Source organism: Hypomesus transpacificus, chromosome 11, assembly GCF_021917145.1.
Source record: "Hypomesus transpacificus isolate Combined female chromosome 11, fHypTra1, whole genome shotgun sequence".
Lineage (NCBI taxonomy): Eukaryota > Metazoa > Chordata > Actinopteri > Osmeriformes > Osmeridae > Hypomesus > Hypomesus transpacificus.
Window position 1 is genome coordinate 140,218 of NC_061070.1, and position 27,686 is coordinate 167,903.

At 46.8% G+C, this 27,686-nt stretch overlaps 1 protein-coding gene across 1 annotated transcript in view; it reads left to right on the plus strand.

The window, feature by feature from the left end:
- eys (eyes shut homolog) overlaps window positions 1–27,686 on the plus strand; it is a 165,100-nt gene that overhangs the window by 27,781 nt on the left and 109,633 nt on the right. Inside the window, exons 13-21 of the mRNA XM_047029299.1 lie at window positions 2,232–2,345; window positions 4,853–4,975; window positions 7,859–7,969; window positions 9,486–9,608; window positions 9,975–10,088; window positions 13,464–13,577; window positions 14,433–14,546; window positions 16,408–16,605; window positions 20,987–21,108. Of these exons, the coding sequence (XP_046885255.1) occupies window positions 2,232–2,345; window positions 4,853–4,975; window positions 7,859–7,969; window positions 9,486–9,608; window positions 9,975–10,088; window positions 13,464–13,577; window positions 14,433–14,546; window positions 16,408–16,605; window positions 20,987–21,108 (1,133 nt within the window). The remainder of the gene's footprint in view (window positions 1–2,231; window positions 2,346–4,852; window positions 4,976–7,858; window positions 7,970–9,485; window positions 9,609–9,974; window positions 10,089–13,463; window positions 13,578–14,432; window positions 14,547–16,407; window positions 16,606–20,986; window positions 21,109–27,686) is intronic.

Sequence of the window (27,686 nt, forward strand, 5' to 3'; positions counted from 1 at the left end):
ACATTTTTTTTACTAGTTACCATCTTGTGGTGGCTGCATCTTTACAACTGCTAGATAACACGCTCCTTGTGTAAAAGGTTTCCATGAAGGGTAAAGTAGAAACCTAAACAGAAAGGCCAACGTCAAATCAATGCTGCTGTTGGCTCCTGATAAGGTTATTACTTCCAATTCTTTTGATTTGATCCACAAAGAGAAGTCTGTGCTGTATCTAGAGGGAATTGAAAGAGAAAAGCCATTAGTTGGGGCCAGGATGACATTAGATGCAGTGATCACAGGTGAAATTGGCGTCCGGAACACTCCAGAAACGACCCTCCTCTCACCAGGGATCCTCTTAAATCCCTGTCGTGCTACATTTCCACTTCCTGACGCCAAGAGAAGTCTTGCAGAGCCACGGAGGAACTAACAGGTTTTACCAACAGTTCTTTCATCTGAAGCGCTCATATTCCCTAATTTTAAATGGCTGTTTTTGAATGAAACAAAATAGTTTATCACTTATGATGAATCGTAAGAGTGTTATGAAAGGAATGTCACGCTGCTACCAGTCATTATTTGTTTTAAGAACATTTTTCCATTTCCATATTATTCCACAGCTATCATGTTTATGAATCTGAAAACTAAGTATGAGGTCAATGTTGGCCATGTGCATGTCACCATGATTAAAACCTGTTTTGAAATCCTCTGTGATTGGTTCTGAAGAGCGCCCTTTGCAGTAGATGTAATTAGCTGTGGTTGTGTTTTAAACCAGGGTCTTGATGACCAGTGCACGATAAAGACCCTTGGGTGGTTCCTGTTGTCATAGTCAATCAAATAATAATCCCTGCTGAGACGTTCCTGCAAGGATACGATGCAAGACTTAGGACATACATTATATTCCTTGATTGCAATTAGCCAGATTAAACCGTTCTGTAAAACCTTTTCCTCACGGTCAAACTGATCATTGTCCAACCACAGACTGCCCCCCCCCCCCCTCTCCCCCCCCCCCTAGCCTCGTTGTCATCTGAATGATCACCACACAGCAGATCATGCAACCCAATCAATAACGGGGACTTCATTAGTTCTGTTGCACTTTTGTTTGACGTGCGTCACATTGAAGGATTGTGAGTGATTTCTTATGTAAATGAAACCCAGCCCCACTGTGATCCACTAGCCAGCCCACTCAAGGGCAAATTATGAGCCGCACTCTTTCAGAAATGTTCACCCTGGCCGTCCTGGCGTCCATATTACCTATTGCGATGATGCCTTATCTGCCAAGGCAGCATGATGGGGCAGATTCCCCTGTGTATCCTCAGCAGACCTGGCCGCTGTCCTTGGTGTAGGGCTCCACATCCAGGGAAGTTTTACAAGCTGAAAGCCTTCTTTTGGAACGCATGATCATGGTGGAGTACAGTTGCCTGCTGTCAGAGATGCCAGGTCAGTGAGGCCTATCCCAGATTCCCTGGTGGGTTTCTGGAAGGTTCTGCACCCATAGGGAGCTGACCGACAGGGCCTTTGTGAGACTGTCAGCTCGGTGGGTTTTTAATAGCGCTTGCCTCGACTTGGTATTTTACACTCACTCGAACACTCAGAAGTGCCCACTGTCAAACGTCTGTCAGCACAGTGCTAAAACTAGTCTGGAGGAGAATAAATGAAGGCTTGATTGTTCTGGACGGAGGGTGGAGCAGTGCGGACGTGTTATGCTGAGATGTTCTTTCAGTTTGCTGTCTTCTATTATCTTAGTAAATGTCATGACTTCATTTAAGCTTATGTATAGAAATATATGTACTCATTGCTGTTTAGTCTGCACTCCAGGTGCGGTATAATGGAATAATTATAGAATGTTTTGGGAACCTTCTGTGCGGTGACTTCAGAGCTTGTCTGATGTGTCTTTGTGTGAGTTTGTGTGTCAGGAAATAAAGGTGTGTGTGTGTGTGGTTACGCATACAGTATGCTTCTCTGCCCGTTTTCCAGTGTGTAGGAAGGTGAGGCCTGGCTTTGATCTTGGTCATGGCTGGATCTGGGCTGTTGTATGTAATGAATCTCAGAGGCAATGACTGGACCTTATTAAACATGATTAAATGAGCCAGTGGGCTGAGGCAGCGCGGCCCCAGCAAGTCCCATGAATCAATAACAGCTTTGTAAAGCAGCTTTAGAGTGCGCTACAAAGTCATACAAATCCTAATTGGCTGAGGGATCAAAACCAACCAAAGGGAATCCAATAATGATTCTGTTTGTGTTTCCGTCCCCTTGCGCAGGCTTTGGCGGGCCGTTCTGTGAGGTAAACCTCGACGACTGTGAGTCCAGCCCCTGCCTCAACGAAGCTGTGTGTGTGGACGGTGTCGACCTGTATCAGTGCTACTGCCCAGAGGGTAAGTCACGGTACCCTCCCCGCCTCCTCCACCCCCCCACCGCCTGCACCCACACAATCACTCACACACTCACACACGCACACACCAAACTCCAACACATGGGAGATGTGCTTCTCACTGTGATCCTGACTGTCAAAATGAGGGATTCTTATCCCCTCCAACCAAACCTCTTTGTCAGAACGACCTGGATCCCTCGGCTGGGGAGCTCCTGCAGATTCAGCTTTTGTCAGGAGGAGTAGCGCCGTGGCTCGATGATGATCACGACTCGCACAATCCCTCCAAGTGTACCCATGCTTGGGGAGACGGCTCACAGCAATGGTGCGATGGCACTTCTCTGCCAAATGGCAGCCTCACGCAAACTCATACGGAGACAAAGAACCACATGGCATCACAAGGAAGATTGAGTTAAATTACCGTATACACTACTACCAGCTGGCTCCTCAATAAGAGTCGATGAAGACGGGATTCCTTTGAGCTGTAAAGGGCGGGAGGGGAAGGTCAGAGGTTTGCATCCTCTCAGGACCCAAACTTGAACAGATCTGACGAGGCCTACGCATGAATATATATGTGGCTGAGTTTAGAGAAGGGTTTAAGGTTTTATCACAGATGTCGAGAAACTGAATATGGAAATTAGGGTTAGCGACTGTAGCGAGCTACTAAATTGTCAAATGACCTAGATCTGGTTCATATACGTCCAGGACACATACTGCTGTAACATATGCAGCTCTCCCCAGTCCTCTTATTGGGAATGAAGCTATATGAGGCTCATGAAGAGATGACATATTTACAAACATTTACTATATTTCTGCTCTGATCTCATGAAATCATCCAGACACTTAAACGGCTTATTCATGTCATAAATCGGCGAGAGTCGTTTATATCATTAGGCTTAGGAGAGGGAAATAAATCTCAGCAATTTTTCCCCTAATTTCTTGGCTCAGGCGTTGTCCTACCTGTGAGACACAGCTCTGATTAAACCTAAATTGCGGACGAGGACTGTTATGCATTATTAATGAAGTCGGGATAATTGTCAAATTTTATGACATGGAGAGAGGTGGAAATTGGTTCCATGGTCAGTCTGAGGACTGATGAGAATGTGGCCTCTGTAAAGGTGCTGATGGTGTGGCATTAGTCACGGCCCTGCTGCAGCCACGGCCTGTGACAGCGCTAATGATAGTCATTTTGTAGCGTGACCATGCAGCAGAATACGTTTATAGGAGCATAAAATGTCAGAAAATTGGAGCCGAGCTCTATCCTTCACTTCACATTCTTAACCTTTTCTATTTCCCCGAGTCAGACTGTGCTGATGTAAGTCTGAATGCCTAAGTGATCAGGTGGGGTATGGGAAGGAAGACAGAATCGGATGATTTAGTTTTTCCTGCTGTGGTGGTATGTCTGCATGTTAGTGAGAGGATACAGTAGCGTTGGGCTGTCCTGAGAGACCTCACCACACAGAGCCAGCCTGTCACACAGAGGGGAATACATTTGCATTTTATTTATTTAGCGGACGTTTTGATTAGCAATTATTAGATCCAAAGCGATCCGTACAGTCTGTATTAACCAGACATTATCTTGGTGGTCAGTTAAGCAACAGTCTGTATTTACCAGACATTATCTTGGTGGTCAGTGAAGCAACAGTCTGTATTTACCAGACATTATCTTGGTGGTCAGTTAAGCAACAGTCTGTATTTACCAGACATTATCTTGTTGGTCAGTTAAGCAACAGTCTGTATTTACCAGACATTATCTTGGTGGTCAGTTAAGCAACAGTCTGTATTTACCAGACATTATCTTGGTGGTCAGTTAAGCAACAGTCTGTATTTACCAGACATTATCTTGGTGGTCAGTTAAGCAACAGTCTGTATTTACCAGACATTATCTTGGTGGTCAGTTAAGCAACAGTCTGTATTTACCAGACATTATGTTGGTGGTCAGTTAAGCAACAGTCTGTATTTACCAGACATTATCTTGGTGGTCAGTTAAGCAACAGTCTGTATTTACCAGACATTATCTTGGTGGTCAGTCAAGCAACAGTCTGTATTTACCAGACATTATCTTGGTGGTCAGTTAAGCAACAGTCTGTATTTACCAGACATTATTTTGGTGGTCAGTTAAGCAACAGTCTGTATTTACCAGACATTATCTTGGTGGTCAGTCAAGCAACAGTCTGTATTTACCAGACATTATCTTGGTGGTCAGTCAAGCAACAGTCTGTATTTACCAGACATTATCTTGGTGGTCAGTTAAGCAACAGTCTGTATTTACCAGACGCCTCCTCTCAGCTCAGCTATCAGGCACGGTGAATAGAAATAATAGCTTCACGACAAAATCCGTGAACATTGTCACTACAGTGTGACAAGGAATAGCAACATGGTTGCTTCTCGGGTCCATCAGGGTAATCTGATTGGAAATGCCGTCTGTGGGGTTTTCTTTGGTTTGGTGTTTTGCAGCCTGACTGTTTTGCAGTGTGTTTTGTCTGATAATGAGGTGTAATGTCTTCCTAACAGGCTTTGGGGGGATGAACTGTGAAATCAACTATGATGAATGTGACCAAGGATTCTGTGCCAACAATTCCACTTGCATCGACCAGGTTGCAGGCTACGAATGTGTCTGTCCATCTGGGTTTGCTGGTAAGAGACTGATGCTGTTTATCATCATGAATTACATAAATCCTTTAACACAAAACGTTATGGATTAGATCTTCCCTTTTGCAGCCGTACTTATACTGTATAAATGATTCATACGATACACAGCAACACACTCAAACAACACTAAACTCACACAGCGCTACGCTCACAAAGCACTACACTCACACAGCACTACACTACACTCACACAGCACTACACTCACACAGCACTACACTCACACAGCATTACACTCACACAGCACTACACTACACTCACACAGCACTACACTCACACAGCACTACACTCACACTACACTCACACAGCACTACACTACACTCACACAGCACTACACTCACACAGCACTACACTCACACAGCACTACACTACACTCACACAGCACTACACTACACTACACTCACACAGCACTACACTCACACAGCACTACACTCACACAGCACTACACTACACTCACACAGCACTACACTACACTCGCACAGCACTACACTCACACTACACTACACTACATTCACACTACACTACACTCACACAGCACTACACTCACACTGCATTACACTTACACAGCACTACACTACACTCACACAGCACTACACTCACACAGCACTACACTCACACAGCACTACACTACACTCGCACAGCACTACACTCACACAGCACTACACTACACTCACACTACACTACACTACACTCACACAACACAACACTACACTCACACTACACTACACTCACACAGCACTACACTACACTCACACAGCACTACACTCGCACAGCACTACACTCACACAGCACTACACTACACTCACACTACACTACACTCACACAGCACTACACTCACACAGCATTACACTCACACAGCACTACACTACACTCACACAGCACTACACTCACACAGCACTACACTCACACAGCACTACACTCACACAGCACTACACTACACTCACACAGCACTACACTCACACAGCACTACACTCACACAGCACTACACTACACTCACACAGCACTACATTACACTCACACAGCACTACACTCACACAGCACTACACTCACACAGCACTACACTACACTCACACAGCACTACACTATACTCGCACAGCACTACACTCACACAACACTACACTACACTCACACTACACTACACTCACACAGCACTACACTCACACTGCATTACACTTACACAGCACTACACTACACTCACACAGCACTACACTCACACAGCACTACACTCACACAGCACTACACTACACTCGCACAGCACTACACTCACACAGCACTACACTACACTCACACTACACTACACTACACTACACTCACACAACACTACACTCACACTACACTACACTCACACAGCACTACACTACACTCACACAGCACTACACTCGCACAGCACTACACTCACACAGCACTACACTACACTCACACTACACTACACTCACACAGCACTACACTCACACAGCATTACACTCACACAGCACTACACTACACTCACACTACACTACACTACACTCACACAACACTACACTCACACAGCACTACACTCACACAGCACTACACTCACACAGCACTATACTACACTCACACTACACTACACTCACACAGCACTACACTACACTCAAACAGCACTACACTACACTCACACAGCACTACACTCACACAGCACTACACTACACTCACACAGCACTACACTACACTCACACAGCACTACACTCACACAGCACTACACTACACTCACACAGCACTACACTACACTCACACTACACTACACTCACACAGCACTACACTACACTCACACTACACTACACTCACACAGCACTACACTACACTCACACAGCACTACACTACACTCACACTACACTACACTCACACAGCACTACACTCACACAGCACTACACTCACACAGCACTACACTCACACAGCACTACACTACACTCACACTACACTACACTCACACAGCACTACACTCACACAGCACTACACTCACACAGCACTACACTACACTCACACTACACTACACTCACACTACACTACACTCACACTACACTACACTCACACAGCACTACACTCACACAGCACTACACTACACTCACACAGCACTACATTACACTCACACTACACTACACTACACTCACACAGTACTACACTACACTCACACAGCACTTCACTACACTCACACAGCACTACACTCACACAGCACTACACTACACTCACACAGCACTACACTCACACAGCACTACACTACACTCACACAGCACTACACTCACACAGCACAACACTCACACAGCACTACACTCACACAGCACAACACTCACACAGCACTACACTCACACAGCACAACACTCACACAGCTCTACACTCACACAGCACTACACTCAAAGGCTCTTTGGAACATTTGACTGTTAGATATTTAAAGTGGTTGAACCTTTAAAGACCACATTGTTTTCCATGTGTTGGCGCTCCAGCCCAGGATGGCCTGAGCTGATCCTAATACAGCGCTAATCCTTAGAGATCATTCAGACGTCTGGCAGGGGGGAGCAGGACGAACACCCAGGTCCACTCATCCTCGGCTAAAGGCATTAAGCTCCGTTTCAAATGAGCAGCCGTCTCCTGTCTGAGAAGAAGACTGGTGGTGTCTGTTCGCGCCGTCTTTGCCTTCCACGGGTAGAGCTGGGAGATTCACGGGCCGCACCGGACCAACCGGCCCAAACGGGAGAGGTGTTTCTGACAGGAACGAAGCGCACTGACTTGACTGTACAGGTTGCGAGGGTTAGCTGTCCTGGTGGGCCTGCAGGAAGAGAGGTTCTCACACCTGACGGGCAGCAGCTTCTCTCCCAGAGGGTTTACTCACGTCACTGTTCTTCTCCTGCCTCGCAGGTGAAAACTGCTCCACGCCCGTCGCAGCGTGCGCCCCGGGGAATGATGTGTGCAGGAACGGCGGCACCTGCTACAGCTTCAGGGGAGAACCTCACTGTGCCTGCCCTCCAGGTCTGTCTCCCGCTCTCCATCCCCGTTCCGCTGGTTACTGATGGCTGCTGTTCCGCACAGCAGCCACTTCAAGGTGACGTGTCGCTGGGATGATAGTGGGACGGTCAGACGCTAGTTGACTTTCCCACACCTTTTAGTTTTTGATGATTTCATGGAAATGCTTTAGCAAAATCAAGATAATGTATGTGCATTTTGTGCTGAAGTATAGTATAAAATTAGGCCTATTATTTATCATGCACGAGCTGGCTTTAATGGTTGTTTTCACAGAACATCCGTCTCCTGGGTGAATCTAATGTTACCAACGTGAGGCCTTTTCCATTGTTATTGACCCTCTGGGTCACAACCCACAGGGTCTTCCACCTCCTCCTGACTCACACCTGCATCCCTGAGAAACAGAGCGTTTGTACCATTCCATGCGTTACTTAACCCTTGTGTTATCTTCGGTTCATTCTGACCCATCAGTCATTGTGACCCACCATCGTCTTGCGACAAGTTTACCTCATCCAAAAACACTGAAGCATTTTCTTTTAACCGTCAGGCTGTCTCACCCCCCCCCCCCCCCCCCCCCCCCCCCCCCCCCCCCACAGCGCCAAGATTAAAAGAAAATGCTTTTTATATGTTTATTTGTTTTGGTTTTGGGTAAAAGTTGTCGCAGCACAATGATGGGTCGTTGTGAACCTTTGGGTCATTGTGACCCGAAGGCAGCACAAGGGTTAAATGAGTGTCAAGGTACAATGTGGCATTTACAAACTCCCCCTTGAGTCCCTTTGTGGGCTGGCGACTATATTTACACGGGGCTTCCAGCGCTTCAGGCCGAAGCTGGAGAATAAAATGTATGTAAATGATCAGAAGGGAAAATGTTGGCAATGACAGCATCTTGAGAAATGACAATCGGAGCGGTGTGCCTAGAGAGGAGATGACACCAGCATACAGATGGGGTATCCAGCACAGAGCACATCAATCAGCTCTTTGATCCTCACTCACTGGATCCGCAATAACCGCGCTTCTGCCGCGAACGGGTGTGTGTCGGATCCATGTGACCCTGAGGGGGACTGGGTTTGTGTGAAGCGCTGGCGAACGCCCCGAAATGTGTCTGCCGACATGGGCCGACGCTGAGAAACTCCCAGAAGCCATTGTGTGGATCGTGTGTGTCATCCCAGATCAAAGAGCGTGGATCTAGCGTGAGGCTTCCCATGTCGGCGATCAGCGCAGAGCGAGGAGGCCAAACATGTATTGCACCCCAGGGTAAATACTGGGAGCTGTTACTGAAGCAGAAGCAGCAACAAAGACTTGTTACAGGGATGTGCTAGGTGGGGTGCTTATTGTCTGAAATAATCTGCCCACATATTAAAATCGTGGCTTGGCTGCGTTCATTCCAGTTGAGATGCAACCAAATCCACACGTTCACAAACCGGAGGGGTGACCAGAGCAGGGACTTGTGTTGTTGACCAACCTGGAAGTGATGTCTGAGATGGAAGCTGATGTTTGGGCCTGCCGCCGTCTCCTCTCTGCCCAGGTCGAACAGGGCAGCACTGCGAGGTGAACGCTGACGGCTGTGAGGCCAAGCCCTGCGGCCCCCTCAGCGTCTGCCGGGACTCCCTCGACGGCTACACTTGTTTCTGCGCTCCCGGATTTATAGGTGGGTGGGTGCGTTAACCAATGGGAGAAGTCAAGACCATCTCCCCCTGGCTGCTGCTTTCATCGACCCCCCTTGCCCCTTTGCTGTCAGAGGCTGTGCCTCCCGCATTGCTAAGCTATTGTAAGAAACGCATCCCCCCCCCCACATATCACAGGGAATACTCATTACGTACTTCCTTTTGACTCCATGGCTGTCCTTTGACACCCATTTATCCAAAAGAGGCACTGTCTCTCCCCCCGCCTGCCCATAGCATTAAGCTCATGTGATTTAGGTGAGGGGGGAGAGGGGGGGGGGGTCCTGTTGTCCACATTTGTCAACATCCTGCCGTCTGCTAAGTGAAGTGAATGGTGGCTCTGGCCTTGGCAGGCAGGAAGTGTGAGATGGAGGTTGATGAGTGCCTGAGTGTGCCGTGTCAGAACGGAGGGACCTGCTCCGACCAGCTGGACGCCTTCACCTGCACCTGCCCCCACGGGGTCTCAGGTAGGACACACTGAACCATCACTCATGAAACACCTTGAATTTTTTTGCACATTTGTAAATGCGTCATATTATTGCGTTTGTATGGAATTATACGATACATAATTATAATATGAATAAAATATGAAGACAATATATATAGAGAGGGTGCAATTTCTTGACAATTTGGGAGGTGTGCTTGTAGCCGCTGCAGCTAGGACAGTTTAACATCACCTCCGAACTTATTGGTTAAACTAATATTTAATGTCCAAATATTTGGAAAAAAGCTTTTATGGGTGTTTTGACATTTTATGATGAATGGGCCTCATTCTCGAACGCAGTTAAGAAGAATTTAAGAAGGATTTTTTTCAGATTTGGATTTTGGAAAACATTTGGCACTCATGAAAGTTCTCATCTGGGATTTGTTCTGAACTTCAGAAGAGTTACCGAACTCGAAACAGCAGCCGTAAATCGTCCAGAGTTGTCTCAAATGTGATTCCTAATAAAACACAAGATGGAATCGCATTAAAGAAAACTCAATTTTAGAAGTGTTAATGAATTTGTGAGAAATCGTTGGTGATTGCGTTCACATCAACTCTGAATTAAAATAATTATAATAATTAACCTTGCTTAGTGTGCACTGTTAGATCCAGTGGAGAACAACTCTACTGCTCATCTTACTGGTATGATGTTGTATGTGACAAATAAAACCTTCAACTTGCACTTGGACTTCAAAATCATATAAATTCAACCAGGCCATCCTATTATCACTGATCACTCGACCTAAAGGGACAAGTGTGCACCCTAGGCAGACAATATGGCACAATTACGGTCATGAATTTGGCGGATGTCTTTTTCTTTCGTTGTTTTTCCAAAGACCGTAAGAAACATTTCAGAAGAAATGTCAGAAAATGTTCGAGAATGAGGTCCAATATCTCTATCCTTTAAATAAGTATGTACTGTATACTTATTATCTAACCCTTGTATCTAGGAAAAAAGCATACAGCATACTATTTAATTTGCCTGTTGTTTACACTGTGTGAGTGAAAAAATAGAATGAAACAGGATTATTTTATCTTCCCGAGTGCAATAGGTAGGCCCTACCTTAAGATAGTGGTGATGTATGGTTTACTAATGTAAGGGGCACTTATTATAATGTAGAGTGAAGTGCTGCCTTTCTAAGTAACAAAAAGAGGAGAGAAGAATACATAAAAAATTGTTTACTCAGAGCGCATAGCCGGCATTTATTAAATATCAAACGGTATGACCTTGTTTCTCTTAGTTTTAACCTTCTTTCACATAAGTTGAGAAAATAAAATGACCTCAGAGCTCTGATTTAATATCCCCAAAATAATAAACCAAAGTCAATCTGCCCGGGTCGTTTTTGTGTGGTGAGATCTCACGCTTATCTGTACAATGGAATGAAGGAATGGTGAGTAGAAATAGAAACTAGTGATGGGAAGTTTGGACCATTTTACTGATTCGGTTCTTTGAATCTCGTTCAGGAAAATGAACGAATCTTTTTTCGAGTCATTCGTTCATTTCAACGGGGGGGGGGGCATTAAAATAATGTATCATGACAGTTTGTATGATTTGGTCATTAATTATCACACTAGCATTTAATTATCACGGCAAACGATTACACTGCACTAAACTGTTAGTGTAAATGTAAAGTCAAAATAACAAAACCAGTTAGTATGATGACTTGAGCGAATATCATTCATGTCTTACTAAAACAGCGGCCACGCGAAAGGGAACGAGGAAACTGTTTCCTCTACTAAAAAATACAATGCAGGTCACGTGAAAAATGATCCAAAGACTCGTAGAAAGACCGAGTCGGGAAATGAACGAATCGTTTGTTTCCTCTAGCTACCAGTACAGAGCCTATGCAGGTCAGGTGAAAAATGATCCAAAGACTCGTAGAAAGACCGAGTCGGGAAATGACACAAAAACTGAACTATTTTGTAAACCGTGTAACGGAACCTTCCAGAAAGTAATAGCAATGCATTCAGGAACGGGAGGCACATTTTGACAACTGTCATGTCTATGTAGTGCAAAAACTGAGGTAGGAATTAGGATGGGGAAATGAATAACGTATGCTTCTTACACTAAAACTACAATGTTTGTAGTGACTCATTGTCGCTTAACTTTTCATTAGAAGAAAAGTCTCTTCCACCAGCTCCACTATAGTTTCTAAAGAGTTTTTAAACGTTTTCCTTTACCGAAGTCAAATCTTCTCAGAAGGCGTCCATTGGTCACCCAGCTGTCACACATTTGGCACACAGCTGGTCCCTGCCTCTTTCCTTGTGTCGGGGTCAGTGGGGGTGTCGCCATAGCAGGACTGTTTAATTGTGAAGAACGGTACTTTCTGTACTTAAATGTGTCAGGCCACAGGCAGATGCAGAGACCTTCTGAGAGGACGGCGGGAAGTCTCGGAGTTACTCAGGGACTCTCAACGCTTCTCCTCCAGTTTTTTCTCCTCCACATCATTAAAACGTGTTCATGTTGCTGGCATGATGAGGTTCATGCCGGACCACTGCTACAGTTTTTCACTGACTGAATGGACTGCTATGGGGAACTGCTTGTGGTTCAATTGGAACACAAGACCAGGGGCGTAGCCAGAAAAATATTTTTGGCTAGGCCTAGAAAAATATGGATAGGCATCTTTTCAATTTACTTTGCGATGGTCACCCGGTGCATAATTCTTCAGATAATTTTTATTTTTGGGTAGGCCTTAGAACAAATTGGGTAGGCCTATGCCTACCTGTGGCTACGCCCCTGCACAAGACTAACAAGACATTCCCCTTCTTTCGTTTAGAATTATAATAATATATATTTCTCCAGTGGCAAGTTTAGATCTGTGCGTTGTATGCAGTGATTTGGTAAGCTGCGGCCATCATGCGCACGGCCGTGAAGGGAGAAGGGCTGCGGACCACCCACGGTGGCCCTCATGGCGGGCGCTGACGCCACACGGCTCCACAGTATATTAGGGTTCGTCTCTTAAAGCAATAACAGCAGCCCACCTCTGCTACCCAGTCCTTGATTAGCTATGCTAATGTGCTCATATCCATGTAAATGTATTCCGGCTGCTACAAACTGCAGGAACGCGCATCACGACAATGCCAGTGTTCATTATTTTCAAAATAGCGGGTCGTGTCAGGTGAAAGTGAGAGCATAAGCGCGGGTCGTCTGATGTCACAGACGAGGCGCTGCGACATCGTCCGGGGTCATCGGTCCCTGTCACCCACCAGCAGCTGAATACAAGACAGTTCTGGTCTTCAATGGGGGGCTCCTAACCACTTCCATTCAGCTCCTTTCTGTCTCTCGTTCCCTGACTCTCTTTCTCTCGCTTGGTCTCTACATCCCTCCCTCCCTCCCGTCTCTCCTCCCTCCTCCCAGGGGACTACTGTGAACTCAACGTGGACGAGTGTCTGTCCTCGCCCTGCCTGCACAGTGGCTCCTGCGTGGACCAGGCCAACAGCTACCAGTGTGTCTGTCTACCCGGCTTCACTGGTGAGGGCGTCCGCACAGGCCGGCTCTCCACGCGACACGCACCGTCTTCACCTGCCCCATGCAAACTACACACTCGCAAGAGTTCCAAACTGTGTTTATTTACTTTGAATAGATGGTTAGGCTCTCAGGTTAGAGGATAGGGGTTAGTTTCTGGTTAACTCCTAGTTTGTTTGAGCATCTGTAGTACATAAGCGCCTCATGGTAAGCAAACTGCATCTTGGAGCGTTCCTCGACAAGTTTCCTGTTTCTGATAACAACTTGCAGGAAAATGCCACAGGTAAACACTCCGTCGCAATCATGGCAAGTGTCAACTGCAGTAGGGAAAAACGCTGCCTCATGGCAGGAACAGGATAAGCAGACTTTGTGGCTAAGTGATGTTTAGCCACCCTATGGCGCACCGGAAGACAAGTAGCTGAAGATAGACTTTGTGTATGGACAGCACTCACACACACACACACACTCACACACACACACAGACACACACACAGATGAATGTAAAAACACACACATACCCACATGACGGTGCAAACACACAAACACACATAAATGTGCACCCCCCCACCCTCAACATAAATGCACACACACACACATTTTTATACACAGATCCATCCACGTGCGTGTGTTCTTGCATGAATTTGTGTGCGGGTGTCCTTGCTTGCTTGGGACAAACATGCATTGTTGTTGTGTTTGTTGTTGTGTTTGTTGTTGTGTGTGTTTTTGTGTGTGTTGTTGTGTGTGTTGTTGTGTTTGTTGTTGTGTTTGTTGTTGTGTTTGTTGTTGTGTTTGTTGTTGTGTGTGTTGTTGTGTGTGTTGTTGTGTGTGTTGTTGTGTTCATTGGGCCCTTCTCTTTCGCAGGCAGCTCCTGTGAATGGGACACTGACGAATGTGCGTCGTCTCCCTGTAAGAACGGAGGCTCCTGCATTGACCAGCCCAGTCATTACCACTGCCAATGTGTGGCTCCATTTAAAGGTAATGAATACTGAGCGAATGGGGACAAAACAGCCAGTTAATGAACTCCTCAGACCATTCCTGCTTCTGTCTGAACCCATCTCACTGTCTCAACACAACATTAGCGCGTCTTCATTTCCCCCCGATGCATCGTGAGTGAGATAGCTAGAGAGGGAGACGGGTGGAGAGAGGGAAACAGGTGGAGAGAGGGAGACAGGTGGAGAGAGGGAGACGGGTGGAGAGAGGGAGACGGGTGGAGAGAGGGAGACGGGTGGAGAGAGGGAGACAGGTGGAGAGAGGGAGACGGGTGGAGAGAGGGAGACGGGTGGAGAGAGGGAGACGGGTGGAGAGAGGGAAGCAGGTGGAGAGAGGGAGACAGGTGGAGAGAGGGAGACAGGTGGAGAGAAAGGCAGAGAAAGAGAGATGAGAGGTAGAGGGAGAGATGGAGGGGGAGAGATGGAGGGAGAGAGGGAGGGGGAGAGAGGGAGAAACGCTGACTGCCGCTGTCATCACCTCTTAACCCATGCGATATGTTTCATTCAAAGACACGGTCTTTTTAATATGGTTTTCACAAAATAAATGTTAACTGTCAGAAACGTTGTCTGTTGTGCTTGATGGTTATTATTTGTAAGGGTGTTTTTAATGAGCGTACAGTAACTGGTTGGTTGAGCACTTTTAATGAGATAATTAAGTGTACCGTCATGAGAAGTGTGCTGGCTCTACTTGCGCACTCTTGCACTTTAAAGTCTTGCACCACAAAGTCACCTGTCCCATTGTTGTGTTTACGCTCTGAGCTGGATCGTAACTGCTGACTCAAGTTCAGTGCTATAGCTGGTTAGTGTTGTGCTACCTTGAGGTGCTATGTCTCCCTCAAAATATTCTCCTCCGTCTTTGTTGTGGGTGAGTCATTTTCCAGAGATTATCAGAGGTAGGGAACAGATCTGTTTTCTTGATAGCGTGACACTATAAATGCATGCTTTACCACAGTCTGCTCCTCCTGCCGTGCTCATTTCGTATGCAATGTCTGGCTTTGTTTGCGTTTTTTAAAGTTCCAAACCGTCTTTTTGTGGAAAGTCAAAAAACCTGTTTATGTGTATTCTTTTTACCTTCACCAGAAGTTCTCCCATTTGATCTGGGGAAAGATATCAGTCGTGCTTTCTCCCCTCGTCTGAGGAGAATGCATTTCTTTTGGACCTCATATACTCTGGCTTGTTGTTGAGCTTAAAGGTGCCTGGCTGTGTCAAGTCAATCACAGTTCAGAGGTCACGAGGCTTCAGCGCTTTAAAAGTAGCTCATTCTGTGCCTCTCTGAGCATGCACGGTTGTCATTTACCACTGCCTATACATAGATATGTAACAGCATCATATTTTGACACGGTAGTCAAGGTGGTTAGGAACCATTCTAGCATGACAGGTGTTGATAGATGTGAAGCCTTCATGTTCATGTTTGAGCACAGGGAAATCACTTCAGGTATTGTAGCGTGTGACCTCACCACAAACACGGACGTTTGATTCATCTTTCCCTTCCTGTACAGCTCCTTCTTCTTCATTTTCATTTGAGACGAAACGGCACACACGATACATCACTCAGATGAATAGAGACGCTGGGCATCGTGGGTAGTTCCCCCTGGGGAACCCTAGTAGAAATAGCACCAAATCACTCTCAGAACAGACTGCTCTCTCACTCTCTATCTCTCTCTCTCTCTCTCTCTCTCTCTCTCTCTCTCTCTCTCTATCTTTCTCTCTCTGTCTCTCTCTCTCTCTCTCTCTCTCTGTCTTTCTCTCTCTCTGTCTGTATCTCTCTCTCTGTGTATCTCTCTCTCTCTCTGTATCTCTCTCTCTGTCTCTCTCTCTCCCCTCCCTCCTCTCTCTCTCCTCCCCAGGTCGTGACTGTGAGTTCCTCCCCTGTGAGGACAGTAACCCGTGTGAGAACGGCGCAGAGTGCCTGGAGGAGCGCGATCAGGAGCGCTTCCCGCTGGGGTTCCGCTGCCAGTGTCGCCGTGGCTACGCCGGCCCCCGCTGCGAGGTCGACGTGGACGAGTGCAGCTCCAGCCCCTGCCTGCACGGCTTCTGCTACGACGGTACCACTTCCTGTTTCCTGTGACCCGTTGAGTACGAGGGGGGTGGGGAGTGGGGGGGGGGGGGGGTTACAGATGAAAGGGAGAGCGAAACAGAGCAAGGGAAAGACACTAAGGATGACCAAAAGAAAACAGAGAAATGGAGAGAACTGCACAGAGAGAGAGGGTGGAGGTGGAGAGAGAACTGCACAGAGAGACAGAGAGAGAGAGGGTGGAGGTGGAGAGAGAACTGCACAGAGAGAGAGAGAGAGATGGTAGAGGTGGAGAGAGAACTGCACAGAGAGAGAGAGGGTTTAGGTGGAGAGGGAACTGCACAGAGGGAGAGAGGGTGTAGGTGTAGGTGGAGAGAGAACTGCACAGAGAGAGAGAGGGTGGAGGTGTAGGTGGAGAGAGAACTGCACAGAGAGAGAGAGGGTGGATGTGTAGGTGGAGAGAGAACTGCACAGAGAGAGAGAGGGTGGAGGTGGAGAGAGAACTGCACAGAGGGAGAGAGGGTGTAGGTGGAGGTGGAGAGAGAACTGCACAGAGAGAGAGAGGGTGTAGGTGGAGAGAGAACTGCACAGAGAGAGAGAGGGTGTAGGTGGAGGTGGAGAGAGAACTGCACAGAGAGAGAGAGGGTGGAGGTGGAGAGAGAACTGCACAGAGAGAGAGAGGGTGTAGGTGGAGGTGGAGAGAGAACTGCACAGAGAGAGAGAGAGGTGGAGGTGGAGAGAGAACTGCACAGAGAGAGAGAGGGTGTAGGTGGAGAGAGAACTGCACAGAGAGAGAGAGAGAGAGAGAGAGGGTGGAGGTGGAGAGAGAACTGCACAGAGAGAGAGAGGGTGGAGGTGGAGAGAGAACTGCACAGAGAGAGAGAGAGGGTGGAGTTGGAGAGAGAACTGCACAGAGAGAGAGAGGGTGGAGGTGGAGAGAGAACTGCACAGAGAGAGAGAGGGTGGATGTGGAGAGAGAACTGCACAGAGAGAGAGAGAGAGGGTGGAGGTGGAGAGAGAACTGCACAGAGAGAGAGAGGGTGGAGGTGGAGAGAGAACTGCACAGAGAGAGAGAGGGTGGAGGTGGAGAGAGAACTGCACAGAGAGAGAGAGGGTGGATATGGAGAGAGAACTGCACAGAGAGAGAGAGAGGGTGGAGGTGGAGAGAGAACTGCACAGAGAGAGAGAGGGTGGAGGTGGAGAGAGAACTGCACACAGAGAGAGAGAGGGTGGAGGTGGAGAGAGAAAGAGGAAAGGGAGAGGGAAACCGAAAGGGAAGGAGGGGTAGCAGGTGAGAAGACGAGAGAGATTTGAAAAGGGAGAGAGGGATCACGCACACATCTGACCCATCACCATGTGCATCTCTCCATAGACGTCACCATCGTTTTGGCTCACTTGCAATGTGACAGGTAATGTTCCGCTGGGTTGCCATGGCAGCTAATCAACAGCGTTATGAGAGTGGAGTTATTCCCTGTGAAGTCCAGAGCTGATGTCTGCTCCGAGCACGGCCTGGATGAGTTCATCCTCCCGACCATGAGAGAAGATCAATTAAGCACCAATGCTGTGTTGTCATTTGAATATGGGTGATGAATGATACAGTTAATACAATCAAAGCTCCGAGCAGAAAACTGTTTGTCCTTTGAGTTCATTTTTTACTTGTGTTCCTAATGTGTGTCAACTCTAGCATCAATGATTAAGAAGCTCATAGATCATTTTAGGACGAGAGGTTAAGGTTCAGTGAGGACAAAGACTGCTAAATGATTCAAGATTGATTGTCAGGAGAAATGTAGGTCTTTAACGATTTGTTTTATTTATTTTTTATCAGAACTAGCTGAACAATGGCCCCTTGCTTCTGTAGCTCCTTGTTCAGCTCTGAATGGCAGAGTTTAGGGGACAGGGACAGTGTGCCTGCCGTGTCTCAGGAGGACGTTTTTCCATTCAACAGGATTGAAAGAGACAGGCGCTTCCCTCCTGAAAGGAGGCTCTGTCCTGCAGAAGAACACACTTCCTCCAAGGAGTTCCCACTGAGGGAACAGACAGCCACATCATCTCCACTTGTTAAATTGGATTCTGGCTCACACCCAGTAGAGAAAACATGAGAAGGAAGCAAAAACATGAATTTACAAAACCACCGAGCCAGCCAGCCAGTCATCAAGTCAGACAACCAGCCAGTCAACTATCCAGCCACACAACAACCCAGCCAGCTATCCAGTCAGCCAGCCAGCCAGCTATCCAGTCAGCCAGCCAGCTAGCTATCCAGTCAGCCAGCCAGCTAGCTAGCTATCCAGTCAGCCAACCAGCTAGCTACCTAGCCAACCATCCAGGTACCCAGCCACCTAACCATCTACCCCACCAAACAACCAGGCCCTCAGCTCCCACTCAGCCTCCCACTCAACCAACTAGCCAGCCAACCAACCACCCAGTCAGTCAGCCAGCCAGCTGCCCACACAGTCAATCAGCGAGTCAGCTTGCCAGCTACCCGAGCCACCCAGCCAGTAAACTGCCAGCCAGCCAACTCTCTACCTAGCCAGCCGACGATCCGTTCATCCTGCCAACCAACCAACAACCCACCCTGTCAGACAGCTATCCATCTACCAATCAATCTAATGAACCAGCCAGACCTAGCCAACCAATCAGCCAGCCAGCCAGTCAGTCATCCTTCCTGCCCAGCCAGCCAGCCAGCCAGCCAGTCAGAGCTGTGCCTAACCCCGTGCACCGGCGAGGATGAATAATGCCACTGCCACCCAGGACCTAAAGCATTTAATGAGAGTAATAGCAGGAACACGCACCAAGAGAGAGTGACAGCATAGATTACGTGGTAAATCTCGGGGATAATGAAGAATCCAGGGACTCTGACTGGGGTTGTAATAAATTCACTCCTGTAGAGAGTTGCAATTACCTCAGCAGTATCCAGCCGTATGCGTGCTGCTGTTGTGTTGTGGAAGGCAGAGGAGGGACCCCCTCTTTAACACACCGCCCTGATTAAAGACAGGCTGCACCGGGCTCTCAGCCCAGGGAGACATCCTGACTTCAGTCGGCACAGATCGGCACGTTTTTAACATCTAAATAAAAAATGTCCCCTCTTGCGTTCTCCTTTGCTTGTACCCAGGGCTGCAGTACACCTGAGGGGAAAACGACTAATGGGTTAGAGGGAGAGGGGGCGAAGGGGGTAGAGAAAGAGCCAGAGAGATAAATGGTAAGTGGTAAATGAAGAGATGGAGGAGAGAAAGATGGACGGAGGGAAGAACGGAGAGAAAGGGAGGAGATGGATAGCGAGAGATTGAGAGCTGGGGGGAGATAGAGAAAGAGAAAGGTTAAGGAATAAGGGAGGACTGGAGGAGAGAGGAAGGAGGGGAGAGGGGGGATGAGTAAACAGGATGGAGAGGTTCTGAAGAGCAGACAGGTTTATTTAAACATGCTTAGGGTCTTAAACTCCTCCAGATTGATGAGAGTGGGGTTATCTGTCACATAGATTTAGCTACGGCTTCCTTGACTCACTGCACTGTTTACAATACATCAGGCATTTTATTAGTCATGTCTATACAGACAGACACGAGCACAGGCCATTCTTACTGTCTCTGATCTCTCCTGCAGGTTATCATAGACACTTCTCATTGGATGATGTCAACAACATCCAGGGATCCAGGAAGTGCTTCCATCCAGGATGTTAAATATGTTTCCATCCAGTTTTTCAGGAAGTGCAGTGTTTCTATCCAGGTTTTTAGGAAATGCAGTGTTTCCATCCTGGTTTTTAGAAGTGCAGTGTTTCTGTCCTGGTTCTTGGAAGTGCAGTGTAGGAAGTGTAATGTGTGTGTGTTTCTAGCCAGGGGTTACATGAACTGCTGTGTTTCTATCCTGGTTTTCAGTGTTTATATTCTGGGATGTACAGTTGTAGCCAAGCAAGACAGTAATTGTGTTAAAATTCATTGTTCCACATCTCCCCCTCCTGCCTGGTTACATGGATAAACTATCAGGCACTGCCTATTCCGAAAAAGTAAAAAACATTGTTTGAGTAATCCACTCTGGATTTTCTTTATGTGGTAAAACTACCAAGGTTTGGTAAACTACCAAGGTTTATCAGGATAGTATCCTCTACATCTCCTCTTTGCTGATTCAAAACAACTGCATTTTTGTACTTCAGTTTGGATAAAAGCGTCTGCTAAACAAATAGATGTACTGCTCTGAGCAGGCTGGGGGTTCGTTAAGGAGTTAAATATTTGATGAGTATGAAATGGTTATCTAATGTTAGAGTCTACAAGACATCTACAACACAGGCATCCAGAAGAGGTGTTTTCTCTGCAGTGTTGTTTGTGGTGTTTTTGATGGCTCTGATGTTTGTGTTGTTTCTGATGTTTTGGGTGTTTCTGATGCGTGTGGTGTTTCTGGTTATTGACATGTCGTTTCCGTTACAGTGGTGGACGGGTTCTACTGCCTGTGTAACCCAGGTTACGCCGGCGTGGCATGTGAGCAGGACATTGATGACTGTGTCAATAACATGTGCTCCAACAACTCCACTTGTCTGGACCTGCACTTGGTAAGTGACCACATATATCATGTTAGAGCGATGCACTTCTGATCCATGGTGTTCTGCTGTCTTCTCGACATGCAGTTGTTGCTTTGGATACCAGTCTTGTAACGTAATGCAAGCAGACAGACGAGCCACACAGTCTAAGTGAGATGGAACGCGTTGTCATCCAGTCTTTATATCACCACATTCTGTTCTGGCCTACTGTAAGAATGTAGCTGTGTAGATAACACACTGTAAAGGCCAGGGATTGCGTATGCATACAAAGACTTCAATCCCTGAAATTCTACCATTTGAATAATGTTAATGGTTGTTTTGAGTAGCACTGTTTCAGTGTACAAAACACTTCAACACAAATCCCCCCTGTAATGAGCTGTCCCTCCCCATCTCTGCTGCGTGAGTCGTGTCACAGCCTTTGCAGAACCCAGGAGCAGCATACGGCCTGCTCCTGCTCAATATGGCCGACGTCTCCTGGTTTAACAGCAGAACGATATTCATCTTCCTTCATCCTCTCCTCTCCTCTTTTCTTCCACTGTTCGGTCAGCACTCTGTTCTCTCCTCCTCTCCTCCCTTCTTTCCGTTTTGTTCTCTCTCTCTCTCTCTCTCTCTCTCTCTCTCTCTCTCTCTCTCTCTCTCTGTCTCTGTCTCTGTCTCTGTCTCTGTCTCTCTCTGACTCTATCTCTCTCTGTCTCTGTCTGTCTTTCTCTCTGTCTCTCTCTCTGTCTCTCCCTCCCCCCCTCTCCTTCTCCATCTCCACATTCTTATCCCACATGTGTCCACATTATAAACAAGGTCTCAGGATTCATACCCATGTTCAGGGAGGAAAGGAGCAGTTTATTGAAATCCAATGAATAATTCACACCCTGTCTGAGGTTTAAATGGAGATGGAAAGGAATCCATTTCCTTGGCTATTAGTGACCAGAGACCTACAGAAAGGTAGATGCCTGACTGTATTGTGGCGTTTGTGGGTATATTGTGAGAATGCCATCTACTGAAAGTGAGTTATCAAGGCTAGTGTGACAATACTCATTCATGTAGTCATTTATTAATTAATTTGGTTGTATATACTCCTATTTATTGACGGAAGTCTCTTTGATATTCTCTGGAGGCCCCTGACTGCAGTAGATCTGGACCACTGAACCATACATGAATACAGAACATCAACAGGGACATGACATGTTTAAAGAAGTAGAACATCAAAATCTGCATCAAGAGGATGAATGATTTAGAAATGAGTACAAAGAGCTGAAAAGGGGGCTACCGAGTGATGCGATTGGAAACAGCGACGCTCTCCTGAAAACACTGGGCTGTTCTGGAACGTCACGGAACCACACGCCACAGAGTGACAGAGCAGTGTCATGCTTTTAGCTTGAAGAACTCTTATCTTTGCTTCTTTCCTGTCATTTATCTATCATGTGTTGGCACTATAATGTGACATTGTTCTCATCTGTGGAATATGCCACCATCAAGCCACATCAATGCCCTTTTGATTATATTTCAGTAGCAGAGCATCATGGATCATTATATTTCAGTAGCAGAGCATCAGGGATGATTATATTTCAGTAGCAGAGCATCAGGAAGGAGGAAACCTTGAAAGCATACGATGCAGAATATACCATCACGGGTGCTTTAAGGACAAAGTAGGTCAAGCTCAAGTCTGCCTGATGGCCTGGCTGTTGTCTTAGGATGCATGAGGTTTTAATGTTTCATGTTTGATCTTAAATATTAGAGATGTGAACGGAGTGATCAGTATCTTTTGATGCATGAGTCATTGACCAGTGTTGGGTTGAGCGGTGGTTGGCATCTCACTCTACTGTTTTACAATTGAACACGGCTAATTCCCAGCACATGAATAACTTATAGAGACATTTGAGTCCTGATGGGATGTAGGAACACGGCCCAATGCCCTGAAATATGCCACTCATTTTTACTGGAGATATAAGTATTTTGGCATAGCAGTTTCCTTGTATCCTTGGTCTCTCTCTCTTTTGCTCTCTCTTTTGCTCCCTCTCTCTCTCTCTCTCTCTCTCTCTCTCTCTCTCTCTGTTTTCCCTTTCTCTCCTCTCCCGCCCTCCCTCCCTCCCGTTATCATGTTGTATCATCTCAGTTCAGTTTGAGGGGCCTGTCCTGGGGCAGCCCTCACCATAGGGTGATGTGAAGGGCCGGCAGCAGCAGCACGGCTCTGGGGGGGGTGGGCGTGCGTGTGCTGCGGTATGTTTGCGTTTCGGTGTTTTGCTAGGTGTGTAGGCCTGTGTGTTGCTGTGTGTTGAACAGTGTAAAGACAGGCCTTCTCCAAGCTGGGAACCAGAGGATACCCTTCACTTCAGAGCAGGGGGAGAAACATGAGAGACATGATGACATTTTAGATAGACCAGCTGTGAAGCATGAGGGTGGCAGTGTGATGTTTGGGGCTCCTGCTGCACGGCCTGTTTGGGCTCCTGCTGCACGGCCTGTTTGGGGCTGCTGCTGCACGGCCTGTTTGGGCTCCTGCTGCACGGTCTGTTTGGGCTCCTGCTGCACGGTCTGTTTGGGGCTGCTGCTGCACGGTCTGTTTGGGCTCCTGCTGCACGGTCTGTTTGGGCTCCTGCTGCACGGTCTGTTTGGGCTCCTGCTGCACGGTCTGTTTGGGCTGCTGCTGCACGGCCTGTTTGGGCTCCTGCTGCACGGTCTGTTTGGGCTCCTGCTGCACGGTCTGTTTGGGGCTGCTGCTGCACGGTCTGTTTGGGCTCCTGCTGCACGGTCTGTTTGGGCTCCTGCTGCACGGTCTGTTTGGGCTCCTGCTGCACGGTCTGTTTGGGCTGCTGCTGCACGGCCTGTTTGGGCTCCTGCTGCACGGTCTGTTTGGGCTGCTGCTGCACGGCCTGTTTGGGCTGCTGCTGCACGGCCTGTTTGGGGCTGCTGCTGCACGGCCTGTTTGGGGCTGCTGCTGCACGGTCTGTTTGGGCTGCTGCTGCACGGCCTCTTTGGGCTCCTGCTGCACGGTCTGTTTGGGCTGCTGCTGCACGGCCTGTTTGGGCTCCTGCTGCACGGTCTGTTTGGGCTCCTGCTGCACGGTCTGTTTGGGGCTGCTGCTGCACGGCCTGTTTGGGGCTGCTGCTGCACGGTCTGTTTGGGGCTCCTGCTGCACGGCCTGTTTGGGGCTCCTGCTGCACGGCCTGTTTGGGGCTCCTGCTGCACGGCCTGTTTGGGGCTCCTGCTGCATGGCCTGGCTTTTCAGTAGGAATTGGCCTCTTTATAATGTAAAAAAAAAAAAACATATGTCTTGGTTAACACTTCAGCAATTATGTCATCTTTATCTATAGAACTTGTTTAAAAGATTATCAAATATTGATATGCACATATTTCTTAAAAAAAATGTCATGAGGTGTCCAAATATTTTCACATGTAAATTAATGTTTGAGTGAGGTTGTTCCTCTCCTTTTAGCATAGTGTATCAGTGAATATGTGTGTGTGTCAGTGAGGGGGGGGGAGGGGGGGGTGTTTGTGAGGGGGGTGTTTGTGTGTGTGGGTGGGTGGGGGGTGTGTGTGTGTGGGTGGGTGGGCGGGTTGGGTGTGTGGGTGTTTTTGTGTGTTTTGTGTGGGTGTTTGTGTGTGTGGGTGGGGGGGGGGGGGGGTGTTTGTGTGTCAGTGTGTTTTGTTTTCATCTCATTATTCAAATAAGCGGCAGGTTCTGGAGCCTTTTCACAGTTTGGTTTTCTAGGCTGTTTTTCACTTTCTCCTTCTCTCTCCATCTCTCCGCTATCTCTCTCCTCCCTTGCTCTTTGTCCTCTCTCTCTCTCCCCCCTCTCTGTTCTCTCTCTCCTCCCTCTCCCTCTGTCCTCTCTCTCTCTCCTCCCTCTCTCTGTCCTCTCTCTCTCCTTCTCTCCTCCCTCTTTCTCCCCCCCTCTCTCTGTCCTCTCTCCTTCTTTCCTCCCTCTCTCTGTCCTCTCTCTCTCTCCTCCCTTTTTCTCTGTCCTCTCTCTCTCCTCCCTCTCTCTGTCCTCTCTCTCTCCTTCCTCCCTCTTTCTGTGAACAAAGTATCCCACAGAGCTGAGTGTTATTGAGGAGAATTGCGGTCCCCGAAGGTGATTTAGCACCAAAAATGAGATTATATTCTCCACAGCCAGAGGTGAGGAATCCAAGGCTCCTGGAGGCATCTAATTTATCACAAGATGACTTTAGTTTAGTTTTTTCTCTCTGCTCTCCTGTTCTCCTCTTCTCTTTCCTCTAATATGAATAAACCCTGTCGCTGTAAAGAATGATATCAGACAGAGTTGAATCGGTCTCCCTCCGATGTATGATATACAGATTAGCATGTTCCAGGCAGCCAGCAGTCAGAACTTTTACTGAAAACCTTGACTGATTAGTGGAGAAACGCTATCCCAGATCCCCCTTGACCATGTGACCTGTCTTGTTCTGTATGCAAAGCAAACGTTAAATTAAACCTGTGCCGGGCAAACTAATAGACAACAAACCATTCATCTCTCTCGTCCATGATTAATTATCATAATGAAGATTTTAATGATGAACTGGAGGACATGCATCCCACAGACTAAATGAGGGGGGAGGTGGAGAGGGTGGAGGAGGAAAGGGTGGAGGAGGAGGAAGAGGAGGAGAGCTAGGGGGCAGGAAAGAAAAAAGAATAACTTTTGGCTGTGAAATTCCACCCAGATTTGGCTCAGGAGGTTTTTAAACATGCAAATGATTGTGGGTTGTTCACGTCCTCCCAAGATCTCCAGTCTCAACTCTCTGTTACAGCAAAGTGTTTTCCTGACAAAGGTTTTGCATAACGCTTGTTGATGTTTGTTTTTTTTTGGGGGGGGGGGATTTTTACAATAATTTAAAATCATTTGCATATAGAGGGGTAACATATGCGTGCCAAGGACCAAGCAGCCTTTGGTACTTTGAAGGCAAGCATGCATATTCTCTAGGAGAGTGGTGGGCGGGCAGAACACTGCATCTGTGGAGCAGAAAGCAGCACATTGGAAGACAAGCGTGACTCTTCCACAGCTTAAACACATTTTCACAGGCTAGGTCTCTATCGGAGTGGGTGGTTGTGCCAAAGCTGTGTTTCAAACATTCACATGCATATCATTAACCACAGTGAAGTGTGCTGAGGGCCAGGGGTGGACGGGGGTGGAGAGGAGGAGCAGCGAGCAGGAGACTGACGTGGCCCTTTATGCACATGACACATCAAATGTTACACATGTTGGTGGATTGCTGGAACAATGAATAGGATGAGAGAGTTATATAAATGTCACAACCTTATTACACCTGATGGATACTCTATTAAACAGTATATTGTTGGAAATAGTAACGTAATACCGTAGTGTTGTATGGTAGTTTTACATTGTGTTATAAGGTAGTTTATAGTTTTAAAACATATACGTTTACTATTACCATACAAAACTGCCATATACATACAATATAATACTTATATGAAATGGTAGTTTAATATGATAGTGTCATTTAGTAGTATTACATGGTAATTTTACATTGTAATATTTTATGGTAGAAGTGTATACCAGGATTACATGGTCGTATGTCGTGCTGTTATATGATAGTGTTGTATGATAGTGTTAATACGACTTTATTTATATAGCACATTTCATACAAGAATTTCAGCTCAAGGTGCTTTACATAGAATCAATAATAATAAGTGATAAAAGTAATAATTAAAATAGCAAACAATAATATAACTAATAAAAGTAGTAAAACCGTTGTGAGATAACAATTAGTTAAATGGTAAAAAGGTAGGTTTTAAGCTGTCATTAATGTCTAGCGTGTTTGCTTCCCTAATTTTTATGGGTAATTTGTTGGCGTAATCGACAAAGGCCGCATCACCAATCTTCTTATGACTGCTTCTGGTGACCTCTAATTGGCCTGCATTTGATTATCGCAGTGTTCTTGCTGGTGTGTAGATAAGAGAGTTAGCAATGTAGCTAACCTTGTCCGTGTAGAGCTTTTGTATGTGAGGAAAAGGACCTTAAAGTCAATTCTGAAGGTAGCAGGGAGCCAGTGTCAAGTAGCTAGGACAGGACTAATGTGTTCTCTCCTTTTAGTTTTGGTTAATAATCTAGCTGCAGCATTTTGAATGAGCTGTAGTGTTGTAAATGGTAGCTGTAGATGGTAGTGTTGAATGATAGTGTTGTATGGCAGTATTATCAAGGCAGTAGGATAGGTTGTGTTATTTAGTTGTATTTATATAATAGTATTTGTTGCTCTTTGAGTGTAAGGTGCATTACAAATAAAATCAATCATAATAATAATAATCATTATAATGATTAATAATTACAACTAGAGAGGAACAATTTCTGGGGAAATTGTACCTCTCTAGTTGTAATTAAAAAAGCACACCACAATTTCCCCAGAAATTCCTCAGTGTGCTTTTTTGTATGCCCTTCGACTGGTTAGCTCCTGCGATTCCTACACAGCAGACGTCTAGTAGGTAGTTAGCTCTACAATTTGCCGGAGCACAGCTGTCAGCTGTAGGTATGTGCAGGTAGCAACGCTAGTGCTAAATAAGTATTTATCTGGTCGGCTCCATGACGCCGAGTAAGTAGGGCTCGTGAGACTGCTAACCAAAAGGACAAAGGGGAACCCACTTG